The 24,346-nt window shown below is 38.2% G+C and overlaps 1 protein-coding gene across 2 annotated transcripts; it reads left to right on the top strand.

The window, feature by feature from the left end:
* The first annotated feature begins 4,038 nt into the window (after positions 1-4,038).
* Positions 4,039-22,354, top strand: RAP2C (RAP2C, member of RAS oncogene family). Of its 2 annotated transcripts, none has more exons than XM_058292268.2 (4): positions 4,039-4,131; positions 5,686-6,491; positions 8,971-9,284; positions 19,858-22,354. In XM_058292268.2, exons 2-3 carry the CDS (start codon positions 6,219-6,221, stop codon positions 9,247-9,249), a joined length of 552 nt encoding a protein of 183 aa, XP_058148251.1. In that variant the 5' UTR covers positions 4,039-4,131; positions 5,686-6,218; the 3' UTR covers positions 9,250-9,284; positions 19,858-22,354. The 2 variants fall into 2 exon arrangements, with proteins under 2 accessions (XP_058148251.1, XP_058148252.1); XM_058292269.2 differs by lacking the exon at positions 4,039-4,131 and adding an exon at positions 5,383-5,596.
* Positions 22,355-24,346: the final 1,992 nt, after the last annotated feature.

The raw sequence follows: 24,346 nt of genomic DNA, 5'->3' as shown, positions 1-24,346 counted from the left end.
CCCTATCTTTATCATAGGACTTAGTGTGCTGTATGGTAAATGGTAATTTTAATTGTCCTTATTCCTAAAAAGACCATGATCTCGTTGAAGACACAGTGTCTTTTCCAGCATTGTATTCCCAATGGTCTAGCAAAGGGCTCGGCACAGTAAGAATTCAAGAAATGTGCACTGAATGAATGAATGAGTGGCTAAATTAATGAATATTGAACAGAGAAGTTGCAAATACAAAATCCTACCTCTTTTTAGAACAGTGGTGCTTAAAGTATGGGCTCTGGACCAGCAGTAAGAGTGTCACTTGGGAACTTGTTAGAAATGCAAAATATCGGCCCTGCTCAGGATCTACTGAATCAGAAACTCTGAGGGTGGGTTCCGGGCATATGAGTGGACCATATGTGGTTTAATATCACCTCCAGGTGATTCTGATGCACCTAAATTAGGAGTAGGGTTATTATTAATACTTATCCCTTAAATTTATTTGGTGTTTAATAAACGACAAAATGCTTTCTAGACTACTATCTTTGAAATAAAACGTGAAATGGAGAATGAAAATTGTTAAGCAGTTCAGACCTATTTTAGATGCAACTCTATTTAGTAGACTCCTGAGTTCTGAGGAACTTTCTCAGCTGTCACACCTGGAAAATAAGAGTTTGCATCTCTGTAGGAGTGTTTGCCTGACCATGCTGGGGTAGCAGCACCTCTTAGCAAATCCCATTGGTTGGATAAAGGATTCCAGGCAGGGTAGGTTGAATGTGATCAAATACTAATTGGGTTTGTAGGAAAGGAAAAACCACAAGGAAGGCCTTCTCAGGTAGGGTATGAAGGCTACACGCAATGGTAACAGAAAGATACTGCTTATAAAGTTGGATGATCCCATTCTTAGTTTGAAAAACTTCGTTTTTCCCTCTCACAGGAAAAAAAAATCTGAGACAATATAATGGTAATGGTAATTTTCTATGGGTAGTGAGATGATACATTTATTTCCTCATTTTTTTTGCAATGTGCTTTTTTTAATAGTTGGAAAAATATTAGAAAGGTATTAACATTGGTTCTGTGCACTCAGGGAGCTTAATATGCAGAATGGCTGAGGTAGCTGAAGGAAGGATTTGAAAGGGAAGATTCAGAACTTAGAAGCTAGAAAGTTTGCAAGGTAGCCTAATTGATATAAAAGGGGCTCCAGAAATCTTGAAATAAGAAGAGATGCCCTTCAGAAGATTTCTGTAGGCAAAAGCCTAAGATACTTCTGGTATCTTCTGGTAACTCAATGGCAACTTTTTTTTTTTTTTTGTCCGTCCCCGGCCCCAGTTGTCTGCTCTCTGTGTCCATTTGCTGCGTGTTCTTTTGTTCCCAGAAGATAAGGGAAGGGCTTGGAATGTAGGTAGAAAGAGGCTTAGATTGCATCAGGACTAAAAAGGCACTCACATGGACAGTGGAAGGGAGGGTAGATTATCTAGAACACTTAATAGTTTCAGGGATTACAACTGAAGGAGATACCCAGTGGAAGGAGGAAGGTAGGAGCAAGAGAAGGGCGTGAAGCAATCTGCCTAATATTTAAACTTGGGCCAAGGTAATTGTGTAAAATGAGATTATGTACCTGTAAATTGTATATTCTGAATATAACTTATAGCCTAAGACTGCTTTGCATTATGGTAAAATTTGGCTGTGTTCTTGAAAGCCATTGTCTGAACAATAGTGACATTGGGGCAGAGGTTGATACAGGGGAAATGAAAGCAATATTTAGTCTCAAAGGTATGGTCCCTGGAGAAGAAGCCCCCTTGCCCCCATCTTTGAGCCCTGGGAGTAGAAAGTTGTGATTTGAGCAGTTAGTGTTTGGTGTTTGTGCTTTGAATGAGTTGTCTCAGTTATTCCTTAAAGGATCCCTATAAGTTAGATACTGCTACTATGTCCAACTTTACAAATGAAGGAATGGAGATTTAGCTGGCAAAGGGCAGTGATAGTACAAACATTCTGACTCTGAAGCCCAAATTCCTTCTACAAAACTACCCTGCATTTATCCTGAAAACACCCTAAAGCATGTAATGATAGCTATAAAATTCTAAAAATAGTAATAGCTAGGTTGAGGGTATAAAGAAACAGGTACGGTCATGCAGCATTGGCAGGAGTATAAATTGGAATGACCTTTCCTAAGGTCAATTTGGCAATATTTTCCAGAAGAATTTTAAATGTAAATACCCTTTAATTCCTTTATAGAGCTACTAGAAATACACTCTAAAGATTAACTGGCAAAGCTCTACATGCAAGATGTTCATTGTAAAGAATTAGAAGCAACCAGTGTCCCTGAATAGAGAATTGCTTGCCTAAATTATGCTACAGCTATTAAAAAGAATGAAGTAGATATATATGTTCTGAAGTGAAAAAATTACCAAGATATTGTAAGTGGAAACAAGCAAGATGCAGAATGGTTTGTGTAGTATATAGCATGATCACTTTTGTAGTAATCTTAAAACATACACATAGAATGTGGATTGATAGATACATTGGAATTATAAATAACCTATTTCCCTGAAAGGAAACACAAGAAGTTTTAAACCAGTTACCTTTAGAAAAAAAAATAACCGAGTTAATATTTTTATGCCATTCAGAGATATTTGGGCTTTTAAAATGTTTTCTCCCTATGTTCTCTAATTAAGAGAAATATGAACATTTTCTTAAGCCTTTTAAATAAAAACCAAATACTTAGCATTTATAGTATACTAAGCACTTTATACATAATACCTCATATATATTCTCACATGAAACAATCCCCATTTTACAGATGAGGAATCAGAGGCTCAGACAGTGAATCACTTGCTTGAGGTCACATAGCTAGGAAGGGGGGGGGGGGCTGTAATTTAAATCCCTGCCTGTATCATTTAGAACTCTAGCTCTCAACTGCCAGGCTGTGCCTCTAATTGTGCCTTTAGACTGTCATGGCCTAACTAATGAAAGTAAACTGGTGAACAACTGGAGTCTAATGAGATAATGTATGTGAAAATAATTTTCTAAGTATAGAGATGTTGGGGGGAAGTAGAACAGGAATAGAGTTTGTTTAAATTGGGCGGACCTGTCCACTGATCCCTAGACATTTAGAATATTGTTTTTTTGAAGAAGTGATGATCAACAACTTCCTTTTGTTTTCCTTTTCAAATGTTAAAGATGTATTTATTGCTTTCCCCTCAATAATACCTGATCATTATTTAAAATTAAAGTGATATGGAGAAATGACAGTTCTTTCATGATAACCCTCACCCATAACTAGCTACTTTGTTTCAGATTTTAACGGCTATATAACTATATTAAACTATTGCACATGTACTGACATATTTTACATAAATGGAAGCAACTATGTTATTTGTTTAGTATCTTTCTTTTCAGTCCCACAATGTATCTTGGGCTTCTTTTCAGGTCAGTATTTACAAGTCTATGTATTTTTTAACTAGCTACATAGTATTCCATTTTGTAAATGTATCCTTATATATATTTTTAAATTGTGTGGTGGAAGACATTCAAGTTACTTCCAAGTCTTTGTTTTCCTAAAAGATGCTGTAATGAATCCCTTTCCTAAGAAAGTTTAGAAGGATCTTCAGGCTGAGTGTGACACTTGGCAATCCTTTAACTGATGAGACTGACCCAAAAGGACTCCATTTGGAGGGGAGAAGTATGTTCCACTGTGTGAAGAAACAATTCTCTCCAAAGCATGGCTAACACAGTCAACAATATTGCATTCGCCAACAGGTGGGATGGCTTCAAAAAGGAGAGCTCCATGTTTTGACAGTTTAGGATAGAGCAGAGACTTGCTAAGATTGCTCAACATTGACTGGATCAGAAGAGGAATTTCCAGACTCAATTACGAGCAGGTCTCCTGGAGGGCTGTGGATTCTACCAGACAGTCTGGAGACAGCTAGACTAGGAGATGGGCAGCAGAGCTCCAAATCAGGCAACAGCACGTGTGAAAGGAGCAGTGACCTATGGGGAGACTCATAACTCATAGAACAAACCTTTTCCAGCAGAGGGCAGTGCCTCAGATATGAGGCGAGACCCAGGCCAGCTGGAGCCAGAGCTGGGGACTTCGCTGAAGCGATTGCACCAGCCCTGGGCCAAGGAGAAACTGAACTAAACGATCCTTTGGATACGGTAAGTGACACTGGGGAATACTCAGGGTGGGCCACACTACTGTAATTTGCCTGTTTTCTAATGTCCAACAATTTGGGTTTGGTAATAAATCTCTCTTTATACAGTTTGTCTGTCTGGGCTTGCAAGTAAGGGAATTAGGATTCCATTGAACTAGACTGGCCACCGTGTTTCTCTCAGGTTTCTGGGTGCAGGCTTGAATTAAAAAGGGAGTGACCTGCTGAAAATAAGACCTAGCCTTCTGACCCTGGGGCACTGTAGATCTGACAAAAGGTTTACAAACAGAAAGTCTGCAGTCAGAGTGAAAAATATGTAAGAAGTAACAATTTTATCTAAAAATAGAAACTTAGTGTCTAACACTAGTTATTGCTTTTGAATTTCAGTGACTATGAAGGATGAACATTAAAATAAACTTTAAAGTGGAAGAGTTAGCTGTGCAAATTGCTATCCATGCAGATAATCAATGATGGAAAGAAATTATTCCGCAGGCCTAAACAATTTCCAATCAATTCTTCCCTGAATATTGGTTACCCTTTCTGTTATGTGGTCCTTGGGATCCAACAGAGGCAAAACGGAGTAGAGTATCAGAAGTCTCTCTCTTAATGCTGTTGTTTTACAGCTTTGTGATAAGAAAAAGGAGTGACTTGTGCTTTTGCTGATGGTGTCAGGGCAGATTTGTAAGATGATAAAAGTATTGTGTTTATGTGTTGAATTATTTGCCAGGCACAGCTAAGTAACACAGGAAATGGGAGTGCTAATGAAGTCTAGGGGGGTAGTTTGCATGAATTTCTTAGAAAAAATATCAAATGGAGGAAATACCAGCAAAGAGAATCAACTTTCTCGACGGTTTTCTTTCCCTGCAACTTCGAATCCAGGGATGTTTGGCCTTCTCCCGGTCACTAGATTATTGGCAGGCGGTCCGATCCTGGCCAAGGATGAGAAGTCCTCAGGCCCAGCTCGGGGAGCCTCAGCCGTGGAGGGGCTTCACAGGGCTGGGAGGTGGGACCGTCCTGCAGCAGCGGCAGCGGGCGGGATCGGGGGACGCTGGAGGTCTCCAAGAGGCCCCAGGCGCGGCCGCCGCCCCGGCCCGAAACCGCCCCAGCCCGCCCGCCGCCTCGGCAGGGCGCGGCCCCAGCGCCACCCAGCCAGTCCAGAAGAGGTGGGACTTTCCCCACCGGAAGTGATCCCGTCCAGTCTGGGGGAACTGGGGCACCTCAGCCAGTGTGTCAGGGAAACCCTTCCGGGTGCGTGCTGGGGGGGGGTGGGGGGTGGGTGAGAAAAAAAAGACGTGGGCTCGCCTGGAGTCCCTGCGGCCGCCGCCGCCGCCGCCGCCGCCGGACGGCCCTCCGCCCCTTTCTCCTCCGCGAGCGGCAGCGCTGGGGCGGCGGTGAGACCCAGGAGCCGGCCGGTGGCCATGGCTTTGGCGTGACAGAGCCTCCCGGGCGGGCGGGCGGACGCGGACGGCAGGGTAAGCGGCGGTGGCGGCAGCCCGGGTCGGGTGGGAGCGAAGGGTGGCGGAGGTCGGGCGGGTAACGCGCTCCACTCTCGCCCTCGCAGGCCGGCCGGACGACCCCCGGGGGAGCCGGGGCCCGGAGACCCGCCCGGGCGGCAGTGACTGAAAGCGGAGCCCGCAGGCCTGGGCCGGCTCCGCGGAGCGAGCTGGAAGCGGGGTCCCTGGGCCACTTGGTGTGAAGGGCGGGGGCGGGGTGCTCCTCGGACGCCCGCTTCCCTCTGGGGCCCCCTTCTGCAGCCCCCCCCCCCCCAGCCTTTCCCTTCAGAGGGGCCCGTCTTGCCCCCACCCTCGCTTGGGATCCTCCCGGGCTCGCCCAGGTCCCCACGCCCCCCTGCCTGGGCTTCAGTTCCTATAGGAAGGGCATTACCGTCCCATCCCCACCCACCCCGACACTTCGCGCTTTCCCCTCCCCCGCCTCTAACTTCCTCTTCTTCCCCGGTTGGGCCCTTGGCTTCTCCGCACTCTCCTCCCCAGTTCGCAGATTTCCGCCCACCTTCCGCCTCGCCTAGCCAGCCGCAGCTAGCGGGGTGTTGTCCCCCCTCCCCTCCTCTGGTAGGAGTTGGTGAAGGTGAGACTCATGAGGGAATACAAGGTAGTGGTGTTAGGGAGCGGAGGGGTTGGCAAATCTGCCCTTACTGTGCAGTTTGTCACTGGGACTTTCATTGAGAAATATGACCCCACCATTGAAGATTTCTACCGCAAGGAGATCGAAGTGGACTCTTCCCCCTCTGTGCTGGAAATTCTGGACACCGCAGGAACTGAGCAGTTTGCCTCCATGAGAGATCTCTACATCAAAAACGGCCAAGGTTTCATCCTCGTTTATAGTCTGGTTAATCAACAGTCTTTTCAGGTAACCAAACCAAGTCTTGTGATTTGTTAGAAAGGGGTGTGGTAAGCCTTACATCTACTTCAGGGTTGCCTGAAATGTGCGTTAATGACCGCGTTTTGCTTTTGAAAGTTACGCATGGGACATTTTTGAAGTTCCTCGCACGGCAAAGTATCGGTTTGTTTATGGAGAGGGGTAAAGTAACAACCGGCAACAAATATCTTAAAGTTGTATTTAAATCAAAGAAAAGTGAACAAGAAATAAGCCAGTCCGCGTTTACTTAGCCTGGAATACAATCTGAGGTTGCTTGTTCAAGCCAACAAGTATTGGTTACTCTGCTCAACAGAACACAATATTTAACAGATAATCTCGGATAAATACAGCACTTTGAAAGGAAAATTATTTTGAGTCCATTATCTTTTGCACAGATAAGCCCTCTCTGCTTCTCCCCTCCCCCTCTATTTTCACCCAAGTTTCTCAATTCCAATCATAAATCTTACTGCTGCAAGATAAAGAACTCAAGACCTGCCTTCTAGGCATTTTACTTACTTAGGATGTGTGGTATAAAGGAAAATTGCTAATTGAAAATACTAGTATTCAGAATTAATAACCAACAGAAAAGCAAGAATGGCTTTCCTTTTTCTGTGGTAGGTCCAAATTGTTTCTGGTAATATTTACTATATTTATAGAAAATGCAAATTTCTGATCCTGGCTGGGTGGCCAAACAGGATGCAGTCCAATTTCTTAGGAAAATCTGACCTGTCCTTCACTGTGAGATAGACCAAAGGTTTAATGTTATTTTAAGAGATGCAATAAATGTTGCTATTTATTCCTTGGAAATAAATAACCTCATATTGACCCATTATATTGACTTACATTGACTTAGGAAATGGATGTTTTTTCTGCATTTAAAGGTATGCACTTAATGTTGTTTACTTAAGAGACTAAGTGCTTTAGCTGATACATTTTACTAATTTCACTTTCCTTAGTATTTTAAACTAAAGTACCGTGGCAAACTTTTCCAGTAACCTGACTAATATAACAACTTCCAAAAAAATTTTTTAAGATGTTAAGTTCTGAGTAAATAAATCAAAGCTATTGCAACCAAAGTAAAGTTCATTTTATGTAGGCTTAACTCCCAAAGCAATAGAACCATAAAAGCATTCTGCCCCCGGCCCCCAAAGTGCCAAAGTACTAAAGGTGCTGTTTGATGGACATTTTCTAAAGGATCCTCAGATTAGCTGACTCTCTTGAGGCTGGAAATCCCTTAAGGATTTTTCATAAGATATCCATTATTATATCCACTTCTGTTGTCAACATAAATGGAGAGAGAATAAACTATACCATCATTTCCATAAAGACTTTTACTGTTTTGAGCCTAAATGCCGTTAAGTTTGGATCTCAGCTGGACTTGTGCTTCCAAAAGGGCAAAGGGAAAAAAAGCTCATCATAGAGGATTGAATTGATAAATGATCAAACAAAATTGCCACAAATAGCAAATAACAGTATTTTCCCCTAAATTTTCAGTCCCCTGGTTTTCCTTCATCCTGCATGGGTGTATTCTGTGTTTACTCTAACTGTTCAAATTAAACATAGGTTTTATATTTAAGTCAAACCTTAAGGTTATGAAAAACATTTTTTAATTGTGGTATTAGGATTAAATCTATACCATCTCAGATCAGTACTTTTTTCCTCCCTAAATTGATGCTACTGGAGAATTGTTAAGAATCTTTTTATTTTTTGAAATTAGTTGGCTATTTAATTAGAAAAAGAAATACATATGGAAAAGTTCAAGTAGTAAAAATGAAGGTATGTGAAGAAAAGTAATGATTTCTTTCTACCCTCGAATTCCCCTTCATTGTTCACTATGCTGCTAAAATGGTTTCTAGTGTATTTAAGTTTCCAGTATATATAAGTGTGTTTTAAGATGTTTGATTTTACTGAGATAAAGGCATACCATTAAATTTAAAATGAAACATTGAAATGCATGAATCTGTTTTTAATTTTGGTCCTCTAGATATTCTAAAGTGTTTTTGTTCCCACCTAAAACATTTTCTCTCAGATGCTCTTGCTAAATGGCTAGGAATGCATAGATGCAGCAGTTCTGTGCTAGGATAACAGGTGTTAACAAGGAGTGATGATGACAATCAGGCAGGTTTAGGGAGCTGGCCAAACATACTCATGTAGGAATGGATGAATCGTATTTGGAGAACTTACTTTTTTAATCAGTAGAGACTGGGGGAAAGAAGTGATTATGTGAGTCGTAAGGTTAGTAGTATGCAACTTGAGTTTTATATGATTCTTAACATAAATCTGGTATGTAGGGCTTGTAGAAATTATCTAGTTCCTAATTAAATGCAGAAAATATTTTCTTTATTTGGGTGTATGATTTTGGTCTGGATGCAGCTTAATATTCTCACTGAGGAATAACTGATATTTTAATATTTCCATTATGATTATACAAGCAGTGTAATTTTTTTTCTCTTTGTGATTGTTCAAATAGGATATCAAGCCAATGAGAGATCAGATTGTCAGAGTGAAGAGATATGAAAAAGTTCCACTAATCCTAGTAGGAAATAAAGTGGATCTGGAACCAGAAAGAGAGGTTATGTCTTCAGAAGGCAGAGCTCTGGCTCAAGAATGGGGCTGTCCTTTCATGGAGACATCGGCAAAAAGTAAATCAATGGTGGATGAACTTTTTGCTGAGATCGTCAGGCAAATGAACTATTCATCCCTGCCCGAGAAGCAAGATCAGTGTTGTACAACTTGCGTTGTCCAGTAAAAAAAGATAACCTCAATCATGGCCATACCGAGCAGGTTAGTTGTTGATGGAAATGTATGAGCTAGGTGGTGTTCTGTCTTTGATCCAGCATGACAAAAGATTGGTTAATATTAATACACATTGTGCTACCATAAATCCATTTCTTTATTTCTAATATAACATTTTCCTTAGCACAAAAGCAGTCAGCGTTCAGTGTGGAAAGTACAAAAAATACAGATAAGCAAAAAGAAGGTGAGAAATTGGCTTTATTTTCATTACCAAGATTTATTTTTAAAGTGATTTACTGTTCTTGCCTTTCTGCCTTATTAGTAATATTTCTTTGGGGTGAGTTAAAAGATAAAAACCTTTTTCATGTCTTACTGATTTAGCATCCAAAATGTACAGGACGGCATTCAGTAATATTTGAGGAGATGATTAGTTTTGTTATGTCTGCTGGGCTTTTATATCCTGGGCTAGAGAGCTGCTATAATTGAAATCTTCAATTTACTCATCACCCAAGTGCTTGATTTAACAGGAAGCTTATTTTATCAAGTTCATCTGTACCTTGCACTCAAGGGGTTTAAGTGACCTCTGATTATAATAACAAATTATAGTATCACAGTGTACCTTGACTTCATAGTGAATATATGGTTCGAATGAGAGTGTGGATAAATAATCTGTGATGTGTTAGAAGAGACCATCCTAAGCACAGGGAACATTATTTATACAGTGTTACAAAAAATGTAGTTAAGGACAATAACAAAAGACTCAAACCTTTCATTGAACTAAATGATAACTTAATAAAGTTTTTAAATGAATGAGTTTTTTGAAAACTAAGATTATGTAAGCTTGCTGTACATTTAAAATGAAATTATTTTATTCATAGCCTAATCTTTTTATTTAGATTGTATTTGACCAGAAAGTCACACTTAGACAGTAACGCTTAGATAATAAGATAAAACAACCAATACTGTGGATGACTGAGAAATGACAGCAAATGCCAGACTAGCCTGGCAATATCAGGGATGGAATTGATCTTTTTGAACCAAGGCTGACCTCAAGTCTAAGAGGCAGTGTTGCAAATGGCAGCAGGCATTTCAGATCGCAGTGACGTTTCCTAATCAAAGGTCTGGTTTTATATATGCTCCCTGGAGAAAAGACTAACAGTCCCTGATTTATTTTTCAGACAGGGTTTCCTGCCAGGTAGTGTCATCTTTGAAAATGAAGAATGGCATCAGTGCTTTATACAAAACACTTGTACTTGTCAGCCTTTTAGCATACCAGAATATGATGAAAACTCATTTATTTTCTTATGTCTGGCTACATCTGTTATCATATAAAGTCACTGTTCAAACTATAGTGCAGCATATATTTTGTTGATAGTGTTGCCTTTGTAGTACATTCCTCTTGAGACAGGTAGATGTAGGTGAGCAAGTCCCACGTTCTTGCTCTCTTAATCTCCTTGTTTCAGTGGTAAGCCAGCTTCAAGTTTGAACAAGTTCTGTGGTGATTGCATCTTTACCATTACACTGTATTTCTCTAACTGATACTTCCTAAATGGGTAGATGACGTAAGTGTACAAACTTCTAGTTTTGTAATCTTTATTTAAAAATTAACCAACTCCCACAAATTGTTCCCAGTTTTCTTTTTAATGTATGCAAATATAGGAAGTAAACTGAATAAAATTGGTCTCATCCATGTACAGGGCCAACATTTGACAAGTGGATAATTTCTAAAGCTAAACTAAAGTTCCTTATGGTTAGTTTTGAGTTTATTTCATTTTATATATTTTTTTCTTAAGCTAACTGTGTTTAAGTCCTACATTTTTGGTTGAATACTATACTAAAAACCAGAAAATATTACTAATACCAATAATTGCTTATTTCTTTAGTAATGGAGCAAGCTACCTGCATAGGGTTTTTGGTTTGGTTTTTGTTTTTATAAGCAGAATACACACATGAAGAGGGCCTTGAAATAAAATAGCTAATCAGCTGAATTTCTGAAAAATCAAAGGGAATTCCCTGACCAAGTTCTTTTTGAACAAAGCATACTATATGCAGTTCTCTTTCTGACATCAAATAAGATTGAATGGATTTATATGGAAATCTGTAATCTGAGGCTAGCAAAGGTTGTGGTTAATTTATCTAAAAAATAGGCGGTGAATTTTGAATTCTGTAGCTTCAATCATGGATCTGTGTAGTTTCTCAAGTTTCATATCTAAAAGATCAAACTTTGACAGGCAAGGATGATTTGAGAAATGTTTGTCCTTAATATTTAGAAGAGTACTTTGTCCAATTTAGAAATAAGACTCAAGTCAGAAAGACTGATGTTACCTGTTAACTGGTTGCTCTTACTTGAGAGTTAAAGCTTATGAATGCTCTAAGAACTGCTTCTGATCATTCCTCACATTTCTTTCCTACCACCCTTCAATTTGGGTCACTGGTATCTTGCCCAACATCTCTTTATCTGCATGGCTCCCAGGAGTGTTTCCTCACCTTTAAGTTTGGAAGCAGGGCCACATTCTTTTTGCACTGTCTTCATGCCTGACTTCCTTACTGACTGAGGAGCTTACCAGGAAGTGCTTTGAAGAACATCTTTTATTAACCATATCATAGCTCTTCTTTATTGGTGTAAATAGTGGGCAGTTAGCTGTTTAGGTATATTGTTGTTAGGGATGACTGTTTTGGTATTACTCTAATAATAATAGCAAAGAAGTAAAAGACAGCTCTGTAATGGTTCAGGGAAAGGAGGAAACGGCATCCAGCTAGAGCAGGGTTTATCAGCCATTGACATTTTGGACTGGATAATTTTTTGTTTTGGGGCTGTCCTTTGCATTGAAGGTTGTTTAGCAGCAACCTTGGCCTGTCCCCACTAGGTGCCAGTAGCGCGTACACGTGCACAGGCACACACACACATACTCCCTAGTTGTGACAACTAAAAATATCTCTAGGGAAGCGGACTTGGCCCAGTGGTTAGGGCGTCCAACTACCACATGGGAGGTCCGCGGTTCAAACCCCGGGCCTCCTTGACCCGTGTGGAACTGGCCCACGCACAGTGCTGATGCGTGCAAGGAATGCCGTGCCACGCAATGGTGTCCCCCGCATAGGGGAGCCCCACGCGCAAGGAGTGTGCCCCGTAAGGAGAGCCGCCAGCGCGAAAGAAACTGCAGCCCGCCCAGGAATGGCGCCACACACACGGAGAGCTGACACAACAAGATAACACAACAAACAGAAACATAAATTCCCGGTGCCGCTGATAAGGATAGAAGCAGTCACACAGGGAATGAACATAGAGCAGACAACTGGGGGGGGGGGGGGGGGGAGGGGAGAGAAATTTAAAAAAAAATCTAAAAAAATTTTAAAATATCTCTAGATATTACTAAATGTCCCCTGGGGTGGAGAGAACCACTGACTTAAAGGGATTGGGGAGCAATAGCATTTGAGTCAGGCCTTGAAGAATGGGTAGGATTTGAGGGGGTGGGTGAGGGATGGAGGTGGATTCCAAACAGGGAATGCTAGGAATGAGCAAAATAACACCCTAAAACATTCAGTTGATTTGATTCCTTAAAAGGAAAGAGGAAGTACAATAAATGTATCCATTAAGTGTGACAATTTGGTTAGACCCCACTAGACCCTTTTAACAAATTGAATTATTTTTCAAATATCATTTTGCAAGGATTCCTATAGCTCAGTCCAGCACTGATGAAAGTTATTTTTAAAAAAGCAAACACGAATAAAAAGGGTATTCTTCACTACATTTGAAGGTCTTCTGCAAGATTTTAGAAAATTTTTCTCAGTGTATTATGTAAGGGGTTTTCCCAACAAGAGTAAATGGTGCATAAGAGTACCAAACACCAGGAATCGAATTGAAAGAACAAAGATCATTATTTATGTCAGCCCCAGTTCATTATATATGTCAGCTTGAAGAAAAAGGGAGATTCTTGATTCAACACTTATCACATCATTTCACAAGGCAGCAGAATGCCTGGGATGTTAACAAAGGCTCCTGAAGAGCTTAACCATCTATGAATGTCATTTTAGTTAGCTGGACTTATTATTTCTAAATACAATGGAGTTGGCTAACATTTCAGCTTTTTTTAAATAAATAAAAATGTGGAATCAGAATATTTTCTAATGATTTTTCCAGCTTTCTTGACATGCTGGGGATTTAGCAAGTATGAGAGGAAAATCATCAAAACTAACTCAATGTTTTGTACTTTAAAGTGCTGGTATTTTCATATCCAAGTTAACTATTCATCCTATCAGTTAAAACACTAGGGTGGAATTCTGTTGCAGAAGTTAGTTTTGTTAGATACCTCCCTTTTCCCCCCTGCTGTATTTTGCATGTCACTGTGAGTGGGGGGTGGAGGTGGGGGATGTAGCTTATTTTAAATGCTCATCTGCCATCCACTACACATGGCAAGTCAAAGTGGATCCTATGACATGAAGCCCTTGAAAGGAGGAGGAAGCTGCTTTGGGAGTTTTGTATACCATAAAGGTTTCAATGGACCTGGGGTTGAGGGAAAGGGCAGAGCTGCTTTGCGCTCACTGTTGCCCCTTATTTTCCTAAACCTTCACTGACATCCACAACGTTCATGGTCTGGGACTGTTCAGAGTGGCTGGGTGCCTAGTTAGAGGAGCTCTGAGCTTGGAGGTGTTGGTGGTTAGAATGACTCTTTGTATATCTGCTCCCTCTTTAATTGCTTCATTTTAACCTCAAGATGAGGCTTTTATTGCCAAATGAAATGCATATGAGCCATTCAATTTTACTCCATTACCTCTCTGGCTTAGAAGGAGCCATCAGTAGAATTAACAAAAATTGTATCATGGAGTTGGAGCATTGCCACTGAGGAAGTGTTCTAACCATACTACAGGAAAGATTCTCCTTGTGGGATTATTTCTCAGTGAAAGTCTGAAATTCAGAAGATAATATCACCAAGAAAAACTTATGTCCTGTCAGCTGTGGGAAGTACATCCTACCAAAAAACATACTTCAAAATTCCTTTGACTTGCTACAGTTGTAGGAATATCAGGCTCAGCAAATAAGCAATTTAGAGTTGAGAGCAGAAGTCCTACCTGGTTTAAAAGCAAGCTATTGGGATCAACAGCTCACATTGCTGCTTATTATCAGTGGACATGGTCACATTGAGATCTCAGAATTGAGTTCATCAAGTAGCTCATCAAATTCATTTGACCTTTTGAAGATTTAGAAAAGTCTAGAACATAGGAAAAATAGATTAGCCCTTCCCTTCTACCCTGGGTTCACCATAAATTTTAGGGCACATATACTCTCTTTAAACCATGGTTCCTCCTTCATTCAATGATTCTGTGTCATAGGCTCAGCCTTTGCTCTCTGTTTAATGGGTGATACGTGAACACTTTTCATGACTTAGTCCTCCCACCCCACTCCCAAAAAGCTTTGAAACTATTATGCAAATTAGAGTTGAGTAAAGAAACAAGATATTTAACAGAAACATGACCTCTATCAACAGAATTCCAGTGTGGTGTTTTACTAATATAACTAATATTTAACTTGGATATGAAAATGCCATGTAAAAATCGAAAGGAAATTCATTTAAAAGAAAAGTCCTTGTGGGCTATGGTGTGGAACACGGGACATGGGGTGCAGCAATGCCCGGAGATGTACTCACCAGACGCAATGGATATGACATGATGATGGGGGAAAGTGTTACTGTGGGGAGAGTGGTGGGGTGGGGGCGGTGGGGGTGAATGGGGACCTCATATTTTTTTAATGTAATGTCTTTTTAAAAAATGAATAAATTGAGTAGAATTTGGGAAAAAAGTCCTTTGGTTAACTCCCCAGAATATTGTATGTCTAAAAACCGGAAGAAAATTTTAAACTATACTTAATATATTTAAACTATAATCAGTCATAATGGGTTGTACATTTATATTTGCTTAAAAGAGAGAGAAAGAATGAAAGTAAATTCCATTGTATTTAGGGAACTGAGAGTTCCTACAACTCCAAGCAGGAGAATCACATCCATCAACCATGTGGGATCTAAGCCCCCTCTTGATATAGAGGTGGAGTGGACATCACCATCCCAGGGTCCACAGGATGGAGGAATAAAATATGCATCAGAGTGGACTTACTGCTATTATACTATAGAACTATTTTGACTAGTAATGGAAGAAACTGTAGCATTGATATGAAGAAAGTGGCCACGATAGTTGCTGAGGGCAGGGAGAGAGAGGAACAGATGTAATGTGGGGGCATTTTTGGGACTTGGAGTTGTCCTAAATGATATTGCAGGGACAGATGCTGGACATTATATACCCTGCCATAACCCACTCAGTCTCCTGGGGGAGAGTGTAAACTACAATGTGAACTATGATCCATGTGGTGCAGCAGTGCTCCAAGATGTATTCACCAAATGCAGTGGATGTGCCGCAATGATGGAGATTGTTGATGTGGGAGGAGTGCGGGGTGGGGGGATATGGGATATGTGGGAACCTCTTATTTTCTAATGTAACATTTTTTTGTGATCTATGTAGCTTCAGAAAAATATGATAAAATGCTCATAAAAAATTCCATTGTATTTAGAAATACTAAGTTCAGCAAGGCTAAGATAACATTCATAAACTGCTAAGCCTTTCAGGAGCCTTTGTTAATGTCCTAGGCATTCTGCTGCCACGTGAAATGATGTGCTAGTCTTGAATCAAGAATCTTTTTCTTCAGGCTGACATATAAATAATGATCTTTGTTCTTTCAGTTCTGTGTGTGGTAATCCTGTGTACCAATTTTCCCCACTAGGGAGACCCTACTCCACAATTTCCTGAGCAAAAAGTTTAGACTTTTTTTTTTTTTTACTGAAAAAGTAAAACTAAGCAGTTAAGGAAAACTACAAGTAGAAACTTCCAGAAGTAAGATTTGTTGGGTGTCTTCCTGGAAACTTGAGAGTAAGGACAGGGATAACTTGCGTTCTTGCAAGTGACAAGTTATACTTTGCAGTGTGTGACTGGATGTGATATCTTGGGGTTAAAAAAGTACTAGTTTGACCAGCTACCTCTAAGCTTCTGGGATATATCTTTTTTTTTTAGTGAATGAGTGTTAGTGCTCTGCAAACATTGCTGTCACACTGCTGGAGCAATAACATTTATATTTCTCATTCTGTGAAATTTTAATCTGAAACAGACCATCCTTTTTGCTTAATGCAAGCTTTTGCATCAGGATTTATTCTGCAGAAGATTATAATGTATTTTTTTCATAGTAGCTGGTATGAACCCTTTATTTAAAATTATGCCTAATATTAATATTGTTGAGTCTGACCCAGGTATTTATGTATGTCCCTTGATTTTACTAGAATATTGTCGGTCTGTGGAATGTGGATGAACCAAATGTTAACCAGGTTTTAGGAGGGGGTAAAGTGATGAATATATCATCTTTTATTTAATATGGTAAGCTGTTTGTATTCTTTTTTTTGGGGGGGGGGGTTTCCTTTTTTTTTATTTTTTATTTTATTGACTTTGTAATAATATTACATTAAAAATATATATGTGAGGTCCCATTCAACCCCACCCCCCCCACCCCACCTCTCCCCCCCCCCCAGCAACACTCCCTCCCATCATCATGACACATCCATTGGATTTGGTAAGTACATCTTTGGGCACCTCTGCACCTCATGGTCAATGGTCCACATCATGGCCCATACTCTCCCCCATTCCATCCAGTGGGCCCTGTGAGGATTTACAATGTCCGGTGATTGCCTCTGAAGCACCATCCAGGGCAGCTCCATGTCCCAAAGACGCCTCCACCTCTCATCTCTTCCTGCCTTTCCCCATACCCATCAGCCACCATGTCCACTTTTCCCAATCCAATGCCACCTCTTCTATGTGGACACTGGATTGGTTGTGTCCATTGCACCTCTATGTCAAGAGGAGGCTCAGATTCCACCTGGATGCTGGATGCAATCCTCCCACTTTCAGTTGTAATCACTCTAGGCTCCATGGTGTTTGTATTCTTAATGTTTATTTTGGCTAGAAATAAACAAGAACTATTTTACTTTCTCAATATTAACATTATTTCTCAGTATTAAAGTGAGTTGTCTCATAAGTTCTCATTATTTGAGTCATAGCCATATTTAAAAATCCAAAACTGTTTACAATTGCTTGTTTTGAAAATATGGATTAAAATATATAGCAATCTTATTCAAGTTAATTGAGAATTAAAAAGCCTTCCCTATGAATTGCTAAAAAGTCTACACTAGGAATTGTATATATAAATATATATATAATACTGTTGTTTTCAGGTAGGTACAGAAATTTGAACTAGGCTAAAAAAATATAAAGTCCTAAGGCTGATAAAGACATAATGCTGGTCTAGAAATGTATAATCTAGTTGGGAAATGGAAACAATACCTGACATTGATGTAACCACTTATACTTTATAAGATACTTTCTTAAATTATGTGATTTTTACAACTACCTGTGAGTAAAGTATTTTTATCCCCATTTTAATGGTGAGGAAACTGGATTTGCCCAAGCTTACATAATCACCATAGTAATGAACAGTTCCCTTCAATTACAAAAAAGTCTTAATTTTAATTAAGAAAAAATGTTTCCATAATAATTTCTAAAGAAGCAAACTGATTTTTTGGGGGAGTATGTATATACTTCTTTGACTAAGAAACTATGTTGAACAAAATCATTTACTATAGTTACGTGACTGTGGGGTCATGGGTGATGTCTCCTCATGCTTCACAGTTTTCATTAAAAATAAGCAAAATCTATGATGATATAGAAAAACTGTATATATTCTCTTCAAAGTTTGCTGTAATTTTCTATAGGATTTTAATATAGCAGTGAATAGTTTATTCAGTGGAAATTTGTAGAACTTGATAGTCTAGATAACCAATGCTTAGAGTAGTATCTGTTTCTGGAGAGTAACCTTCAGGACCAAAGCTCTCTTCATTTGAGAAAGTGTCTTTTACATGAAGCTGTCTGTATTAAGATGAGTCTTGAGTAGACTGTGATGTGAATTCAGGCCTGGATCTTTTATTTGCCATACAACACTCATAAAACATGAGAAATGGTTTTAAAGGTCTAGCTCTCCACAGGATAATAGAGTTTTATCTACCATTTGATATTCCATTAATATGTCATTGGATTTTTTTGTAGGATGTAGGAAGAGATATGCTTCCAAATACAGACAAACCCTATAGATCATCTACCTGATTGTTGGTTTCCCAGTAAACTGCCTCTTGTTTTTTGTTTTTGTCTCTCTAGTTTATTTGTATTATGTTTTGTAAAAACAGTCTTATATATGTAATTTACCCATATTCGTATTTCACATGAGATTTTATGATGTGTACAGTCCCATTTTTTACCTTTCCTTCTAGTAATATACATGTCAGACTTTCCCTTTCAACCACTGTCATACCCATAGAAGAGCTCTGCTAGTTACAAACGCCATGACGTGCTTTCACCATTTCTGTTCACTTCCAAAGATTTACAATCTTTTTTTTTTTAACCAATTCACAGATTAGCCTTCAGCTTTCCATTCTAAAGGGCAAACTTTTATTCTAATTTTCCTAGTGTGTTTAAGTGGCAGGATTTCATTAATCATTAAAGGAGGGATCTTCTTTAAAAGTAATCATTTTTATGATATAGCTGCTAATAATAAAGAGTTCTCTCAGATACTTTGAACACTAATAGATTGCGGTTGTCAAATGAAATTAAAATTTTGCATTTATTGTAACCATTGGCAGTCCTTAGAATGATATTGAATTGGTTTTACTTGTCATTTTTTCATATTTGCTCTTTTTGTTTCTGGCTTTATATAGTTTATATTTTTTTATCTTTTGTATTTAAAGAAAAAAAACACAACATAATTCCACTCCTCTAGTAGCTACTTGGTACCAGGGGAAGATATTGTGTCTGAATGATAGATTTTTTTTTTCCTACCACCAGAATTAACTGGAAGGGGGCAAATTTATCAGCTGTAAGAGCAGAGACTGAGGAATCGCTATCATAGGAGAAGTTCCTCTGGTTGGGTGGATGTCCCAACAGAGGGCAGACCAGAGTGGGAAATGTGTATGGCTACTGTCATTTCTCATCTAGCCCAAGCCAGGGCACCTACCTGGTACTCAATATCTGGACCCAGAATTGAATCACATTTTCTTGTTTTTAATTCTCAAACTAATTTTTGAAAAATGCTAGCATGCTATCATTAGATCATAATTAATATGCATTTAATTCTAATAATGCCCTTTCCAGTTAAAAATATGAAGAGGCCAACTTCAAAGTAGAAGTACCATTTGCAACACTTTTTATACTGTAAGATCTTTTAAACCAGCAAGAGCATTTTTAATATTGTATAAAGTATAATAATATAAAAATAAACCAGAGTAGTTACACACGCACACACACAGAGTATGATATTATAAATTTAAAGCATGGTTACTGTGTTTCTAATTTTAGATGATTTTTCGGGACCACATAAAATTGTGGGGTTTTTTTCCTAAACTTAAATTGATGAGACACACAGTAAATTTCACCTTAATATATTCTGGTACCATTTCCGTATCTATATTGATCTGTTGTCAGCATTCTCGTTTTAAATTGTAGACCATATTTCTACATTTTTACAACATTTTTATCTTAATTGCAGATAAAACTCAGAGGAAATTTGCACAGATGCTGCTTTGGAGAACTTTACAACCTGGGTTGCAGAACTGAGCCTTGGTAAACCTGTCTCTATTACAGCATGCTGCCATACATCTAATTAAGTGGATAAGGTCTTTGGCCTTCAAGATCCATTGACCTTAAACAGGAATGCTTAGCACGTTTACCATATGTTTAAAAACTATTCTTTATCAATCAGTCCTTTTATAGCTTTCTAAGTTCTTATTGATGGCTAATATGCAAGGATTAATTTTTACTATTTTAATTGATTTCTTTAATCAGTCTCTCAGCTTGTATTTATTAAATACTCAAACTCAGTATTACCTACTCAATGCCTTTTAAAAGTTATAATGGAGAAAAAATTGAGCCTTAAACAAATGGTTACTTCTGTATATTACCTCGCACCAGTGCTTCATTCTATTTGTAAAATCTTTCTCCTTAAATGGTTGGCTAATACTTTGAGACGTTGTTTACGTGTGGCAGTGTTGTAAAAAGAAACTCAAGATCACATTTTACCTGTATGGATATAATATCCCTTTTCTTCAAGTATAGCTGGTGACATGTTTTTGCACTTAACATGTTCTGAAAGTTACAATTGATATTTGAAATAGACTGTAGAGCATTTAGCTGAAGAGTTAAGCATTCAATTCCATTAGATTTTCACATGTTTTAATCTCATTTACAGCATCAGATTGCAGCACTAACATTTTCCTTTCTGTGAAGTTCTAAATTTAGTTATGACCTACTTAGCAATGCCTTTGAAAAGGGATATTGTATCCATGGTAAATTAATTGTATACCTAAACAGAGATAGCTCAGCTTTGCCTGTCAGGCTTATAATTGACATCTAGTCAACTTCTGCACATGTAAATGGAATTTGAATAAATTCATGTACACTTTCTAGTTCTTAATATTTGTCCTTCTAAATAATAGTTTAAAGCAATATTTGTTAAAGTTTTCTTGCACTATCATAATTGCTTTTTAGTTACTTCTCAAGAAGCATGTCCGTAGTAGAGACAAAATCTGTATAACAGGAGAGAGAATAGCACCAAGTCTCTGGGCAATTTTTTTGTTTTTGCAAATGTGCTTCTAATAGCCATTGCCTTCCATGTTGTTTACCTAATCAGCACATTTTGTCTGAATACTTGAACATTTTAACAGTGACACAGGTATAGAAACAGACAGGAAACTTATAAAGAGTAATCTTTTGGTTCAATTTTAACATCATGGCAACGAGCGCTTTTTCTAGCAATGAACTTAAAATTTTGTAAGTTTGACAGTATTTTGTTGTTGGGTTTTTCTTTGGTTTTAGTTGTGTGCTTTTAATTTGCAGAATTTAATAACTGCAGCTCACCTACTGCACCAAAGTTCTCGATTTTAGGAGCCCAGCTTTAGTCATTTGAACATGCTTCTAAATAAAACAAAACAAAAACACAAAAACCAAAACTATACTTTTGATCTATAATAATAGCTCAATAACTTTGTCAAGGAAAGATCTAATATATGCAGTGATGGATGGTTTATGAAAGGGTGTGGCAATTTTAAATTTATATTGTGTGTGATGTTCAAATAAAGTGATATCTACATTCATGTGATTTATTGGTCAGCATGACCATTAATTATTGAGTAGAAATTGATTAAACTTTGATTTCCTTTTTTTAAATAGTGTTGCATTTGATTCCTGATCAAATTCCCTTAAAGTGAAATCTTGTTCTTAGCTTTTGAATTTTATGGTGAAATTGTAAGAGTGGAGGCAATCGAAACATTGTTCTGTATTTCTCTAAACTGCTTGAAATGAGTACCTAATTTAAGTTTGCACTTTAATACCAAACTTAAAACCAAACGCTCAATTCCAAGTAGGTTAAGTTACTGTGGTTCATCTTTATTAGCTGTGTCAAATCATAAAGGAATCAAATAATTCATGATGATTTAAATTTTCTGGAGATTACTGATTTTTTAAATGCAGTATTTTGTTCCTATGGGTAGTTTTCTCTGTCACTCTCAAGAAATTACAGTGTTCATTGTCATTGACCTCAGCAGCAAATTTGACTTGAATTCACTTAGGATGAACAGGAATCACAGGAAAGTGATTAAAAGTGGTTTCTCCAGCACATTTTAAGAAAAGGGACCAAAAGTTATTTTAGCTTTCTCAATAGATTGCATGTCAAGTTGCTTATTAGGATAATAAATTAATATTAAATGCAATATATGTCTTGTCTTTACTATGGCATCTGTTTAGGAGTTGTTCAAATCACTGCAGTAGGGCTCTGCAAATAAAGTCATGTAACCTATTATCATGGATCTAATGTACTGTAACTTTATCAGTGAAAAGTAAAATCTGGAATAATAACTGCAAACATTGAACAATGATCTATAAAGATTTGTAAAAGCAAAATTTTTCCAATAGATTTCATTCTTGTCATTTTGTAAGACAACCCTGCAGTCTACCTGTTTGTAACTTTTTTAATAAAATAGACATCTGTATTACTGACTTTGGTTTCTTATTTGGTGTATTAGCTTCTTTTTCTAGATTTGCTAACTTATAAATCCCCTTCCCATAGCTGAAAGTCATTACTTTTTATTGAAATGATGTGTATTGCCATACACGTTTAAACAAAAGTTTTAAAATGTTGACATGTTTGCTAAGTCACTATCCTGGTATATGTGTGGAGAAAATGAGATATGTCCTTAAAATGTAGTAACTTTTAGAGTAATCAATTTGAATAACTTATAAATTAATTAGAAGTTATAGATAACAGGTAAAAAAAGAATAATGTATAGGACTTTTCCCATATGCGAAAGTGGCAGAATTACAAATTTGTTGGCAGGTAATTATCCATGTGTAAGGAATTTCAGGTAAAATTAAGCAATATAATGAAAGTTTGGAATATTTAATGGATTAAGAAAATTTAACACAATTATCACTTTGATTTAACCAGTGGAAGTTTCTGGTAATCACTTTAATTCACTGCGTAAGCCAGTATTTTTAAATTGTTGAACTGAATAGATTTTTTTTAACCTTAATGAATTTTTGACCCATAATCAGTCTTTTCTTAGAAGTTGGACAGTTCTTTCTGTCAAAATACTACAGAATGGACTTTAAAAATTTTTTGTAAGCAAATGGGCAGATTGATGTATGTGTCATGCATGACATATAGAAAATATTTTATTGTTTACTATCGATTATTGGTCATTAATTGGACCCTAGGCACCCATATATGCTGGTACTAGATGTTGCCCTTGTAATCCAAAACGCCCTTTCTACAATGAAGGCACTCATGACTGCAACCCCCACCCCTTTCCACTGTACAAGTAGTTTCCCTTCATTCAGCAAGTGAATAATAACGGAGCAGGAGAATGAGAGGGGGAGGCAGGGAGAATGAGCAGCTAAGTAAGAGCTAAAAGAAACTAGCTTGATGAGCCAAATTAGTTTTGGTATTAGTAGGCTACTCTGTCACAGCCAGATCATCTTCATCTTCTTCCCTAGTCTTAGACTAGAAGAAAATTCGTGTAGTCCTCACACTTCTCCAGGTTACAGCATCTTGAAGTCAAGATCCAAGGCTATAACACTTCTTGTCAGATTTAAAGCAGGGACAATTTTCTAAATAGATTCCCGCTTTCAGATACATGTATTTCATTTTGACCTTACTGCTATGATGATTTGGGCTTTATTGCCCCCATTTTATAGTTGACAAAACCACAGTGCTCAGGAAAGTTGTGGCTTAAGCTCATAAAGGAAAGGTCAAATGATTAAAATGCTGAGAAAGACTCTTTGGGAGAAGTTTGAAAAGAAATTCAACATTAGATAGAGTCAAATGGGCACTATTAAAATTACAAAGCTTATGGAAACAAGAAAAGACACAGCAAGAAATAACTTTTAAGTCAGCGTGACAGTCCATATGTAACAAAATACTATGGGTCCTATTTAAAGGTAATGTGGGTGGTTATATTGCTATGAGTTTATGTAAGACCTAAGCTGTTTTCATTGTAGCTATTTTTCTTTAGGAAGGTAATGTCTTAAATGAGGATTTGGCAGCCTTTGGCCCCCAGGCAGAATCCAACCCAGGTAGCAGTGCCAGAAGAACTGTAGTCAGATTTAGCAGCTGTATCTAGAATTCATTGCAGAGCTCAGCTGCACCCTTTTACTACATTTAAACTTATAGTTTGAGTGGAGGACCAGAAGTGCGGATGGTCCCTTACCTATCTCTTGTTAGCAAAGAGCTATAGTCCTGTGGCTCACAGGCATTCTCTCTTTTTTTTTTTAATTTTATTTATTTTTAAAGATACTTAGATTGTACAAATATCACATAAAAAATACAGGGGGTTCCCATATGCTCCACTTTCCACACCTCCCACATTTTCCCACATTAACAGCATCCTTCATTAGTCAGGTACTTATAAGCACTATGCTTAATGGACCAGGCTATACCACTCCCAAATGCAATGGTCCTGCAATCATATTTATAGTTTAAGAGT

This window comes from Dasypus novemcinctus, chromosome X, assembly GCF_030445035.2.
Source record: "Dasypus novemcinctus isolate mDasNov1 chromosome X, mDasNov1.1.hap2, whole genome shotgun sequence".
Classification (NCBI taxonomy): domain Eukaryota; kingdom Metazoa; phylum Chordata; class Mammalia; order Cingulata; family Dasypodidae; genus Dasypus; species Dasypus novemcinctus.
This window is presented reverse-complemented; position numbering and strand designations above follow the sequence as displayed.

Coding starts and splice junctions, on each gene's coding strand:
- RAP2C (XM_058292268.2), top strand. CDS start 6,219: ATGAGGGAATACAAGGTAGTGGTGTTAGGGAGCGGAGGGGTTGGCAAA. Junction 6,492..8,970: donor TTAATCAACAGTCTTTTCAG/GTAACCAAACCA, acceptor TTGTTCAAATAG/GATATCAAGCCAATGAGAGA.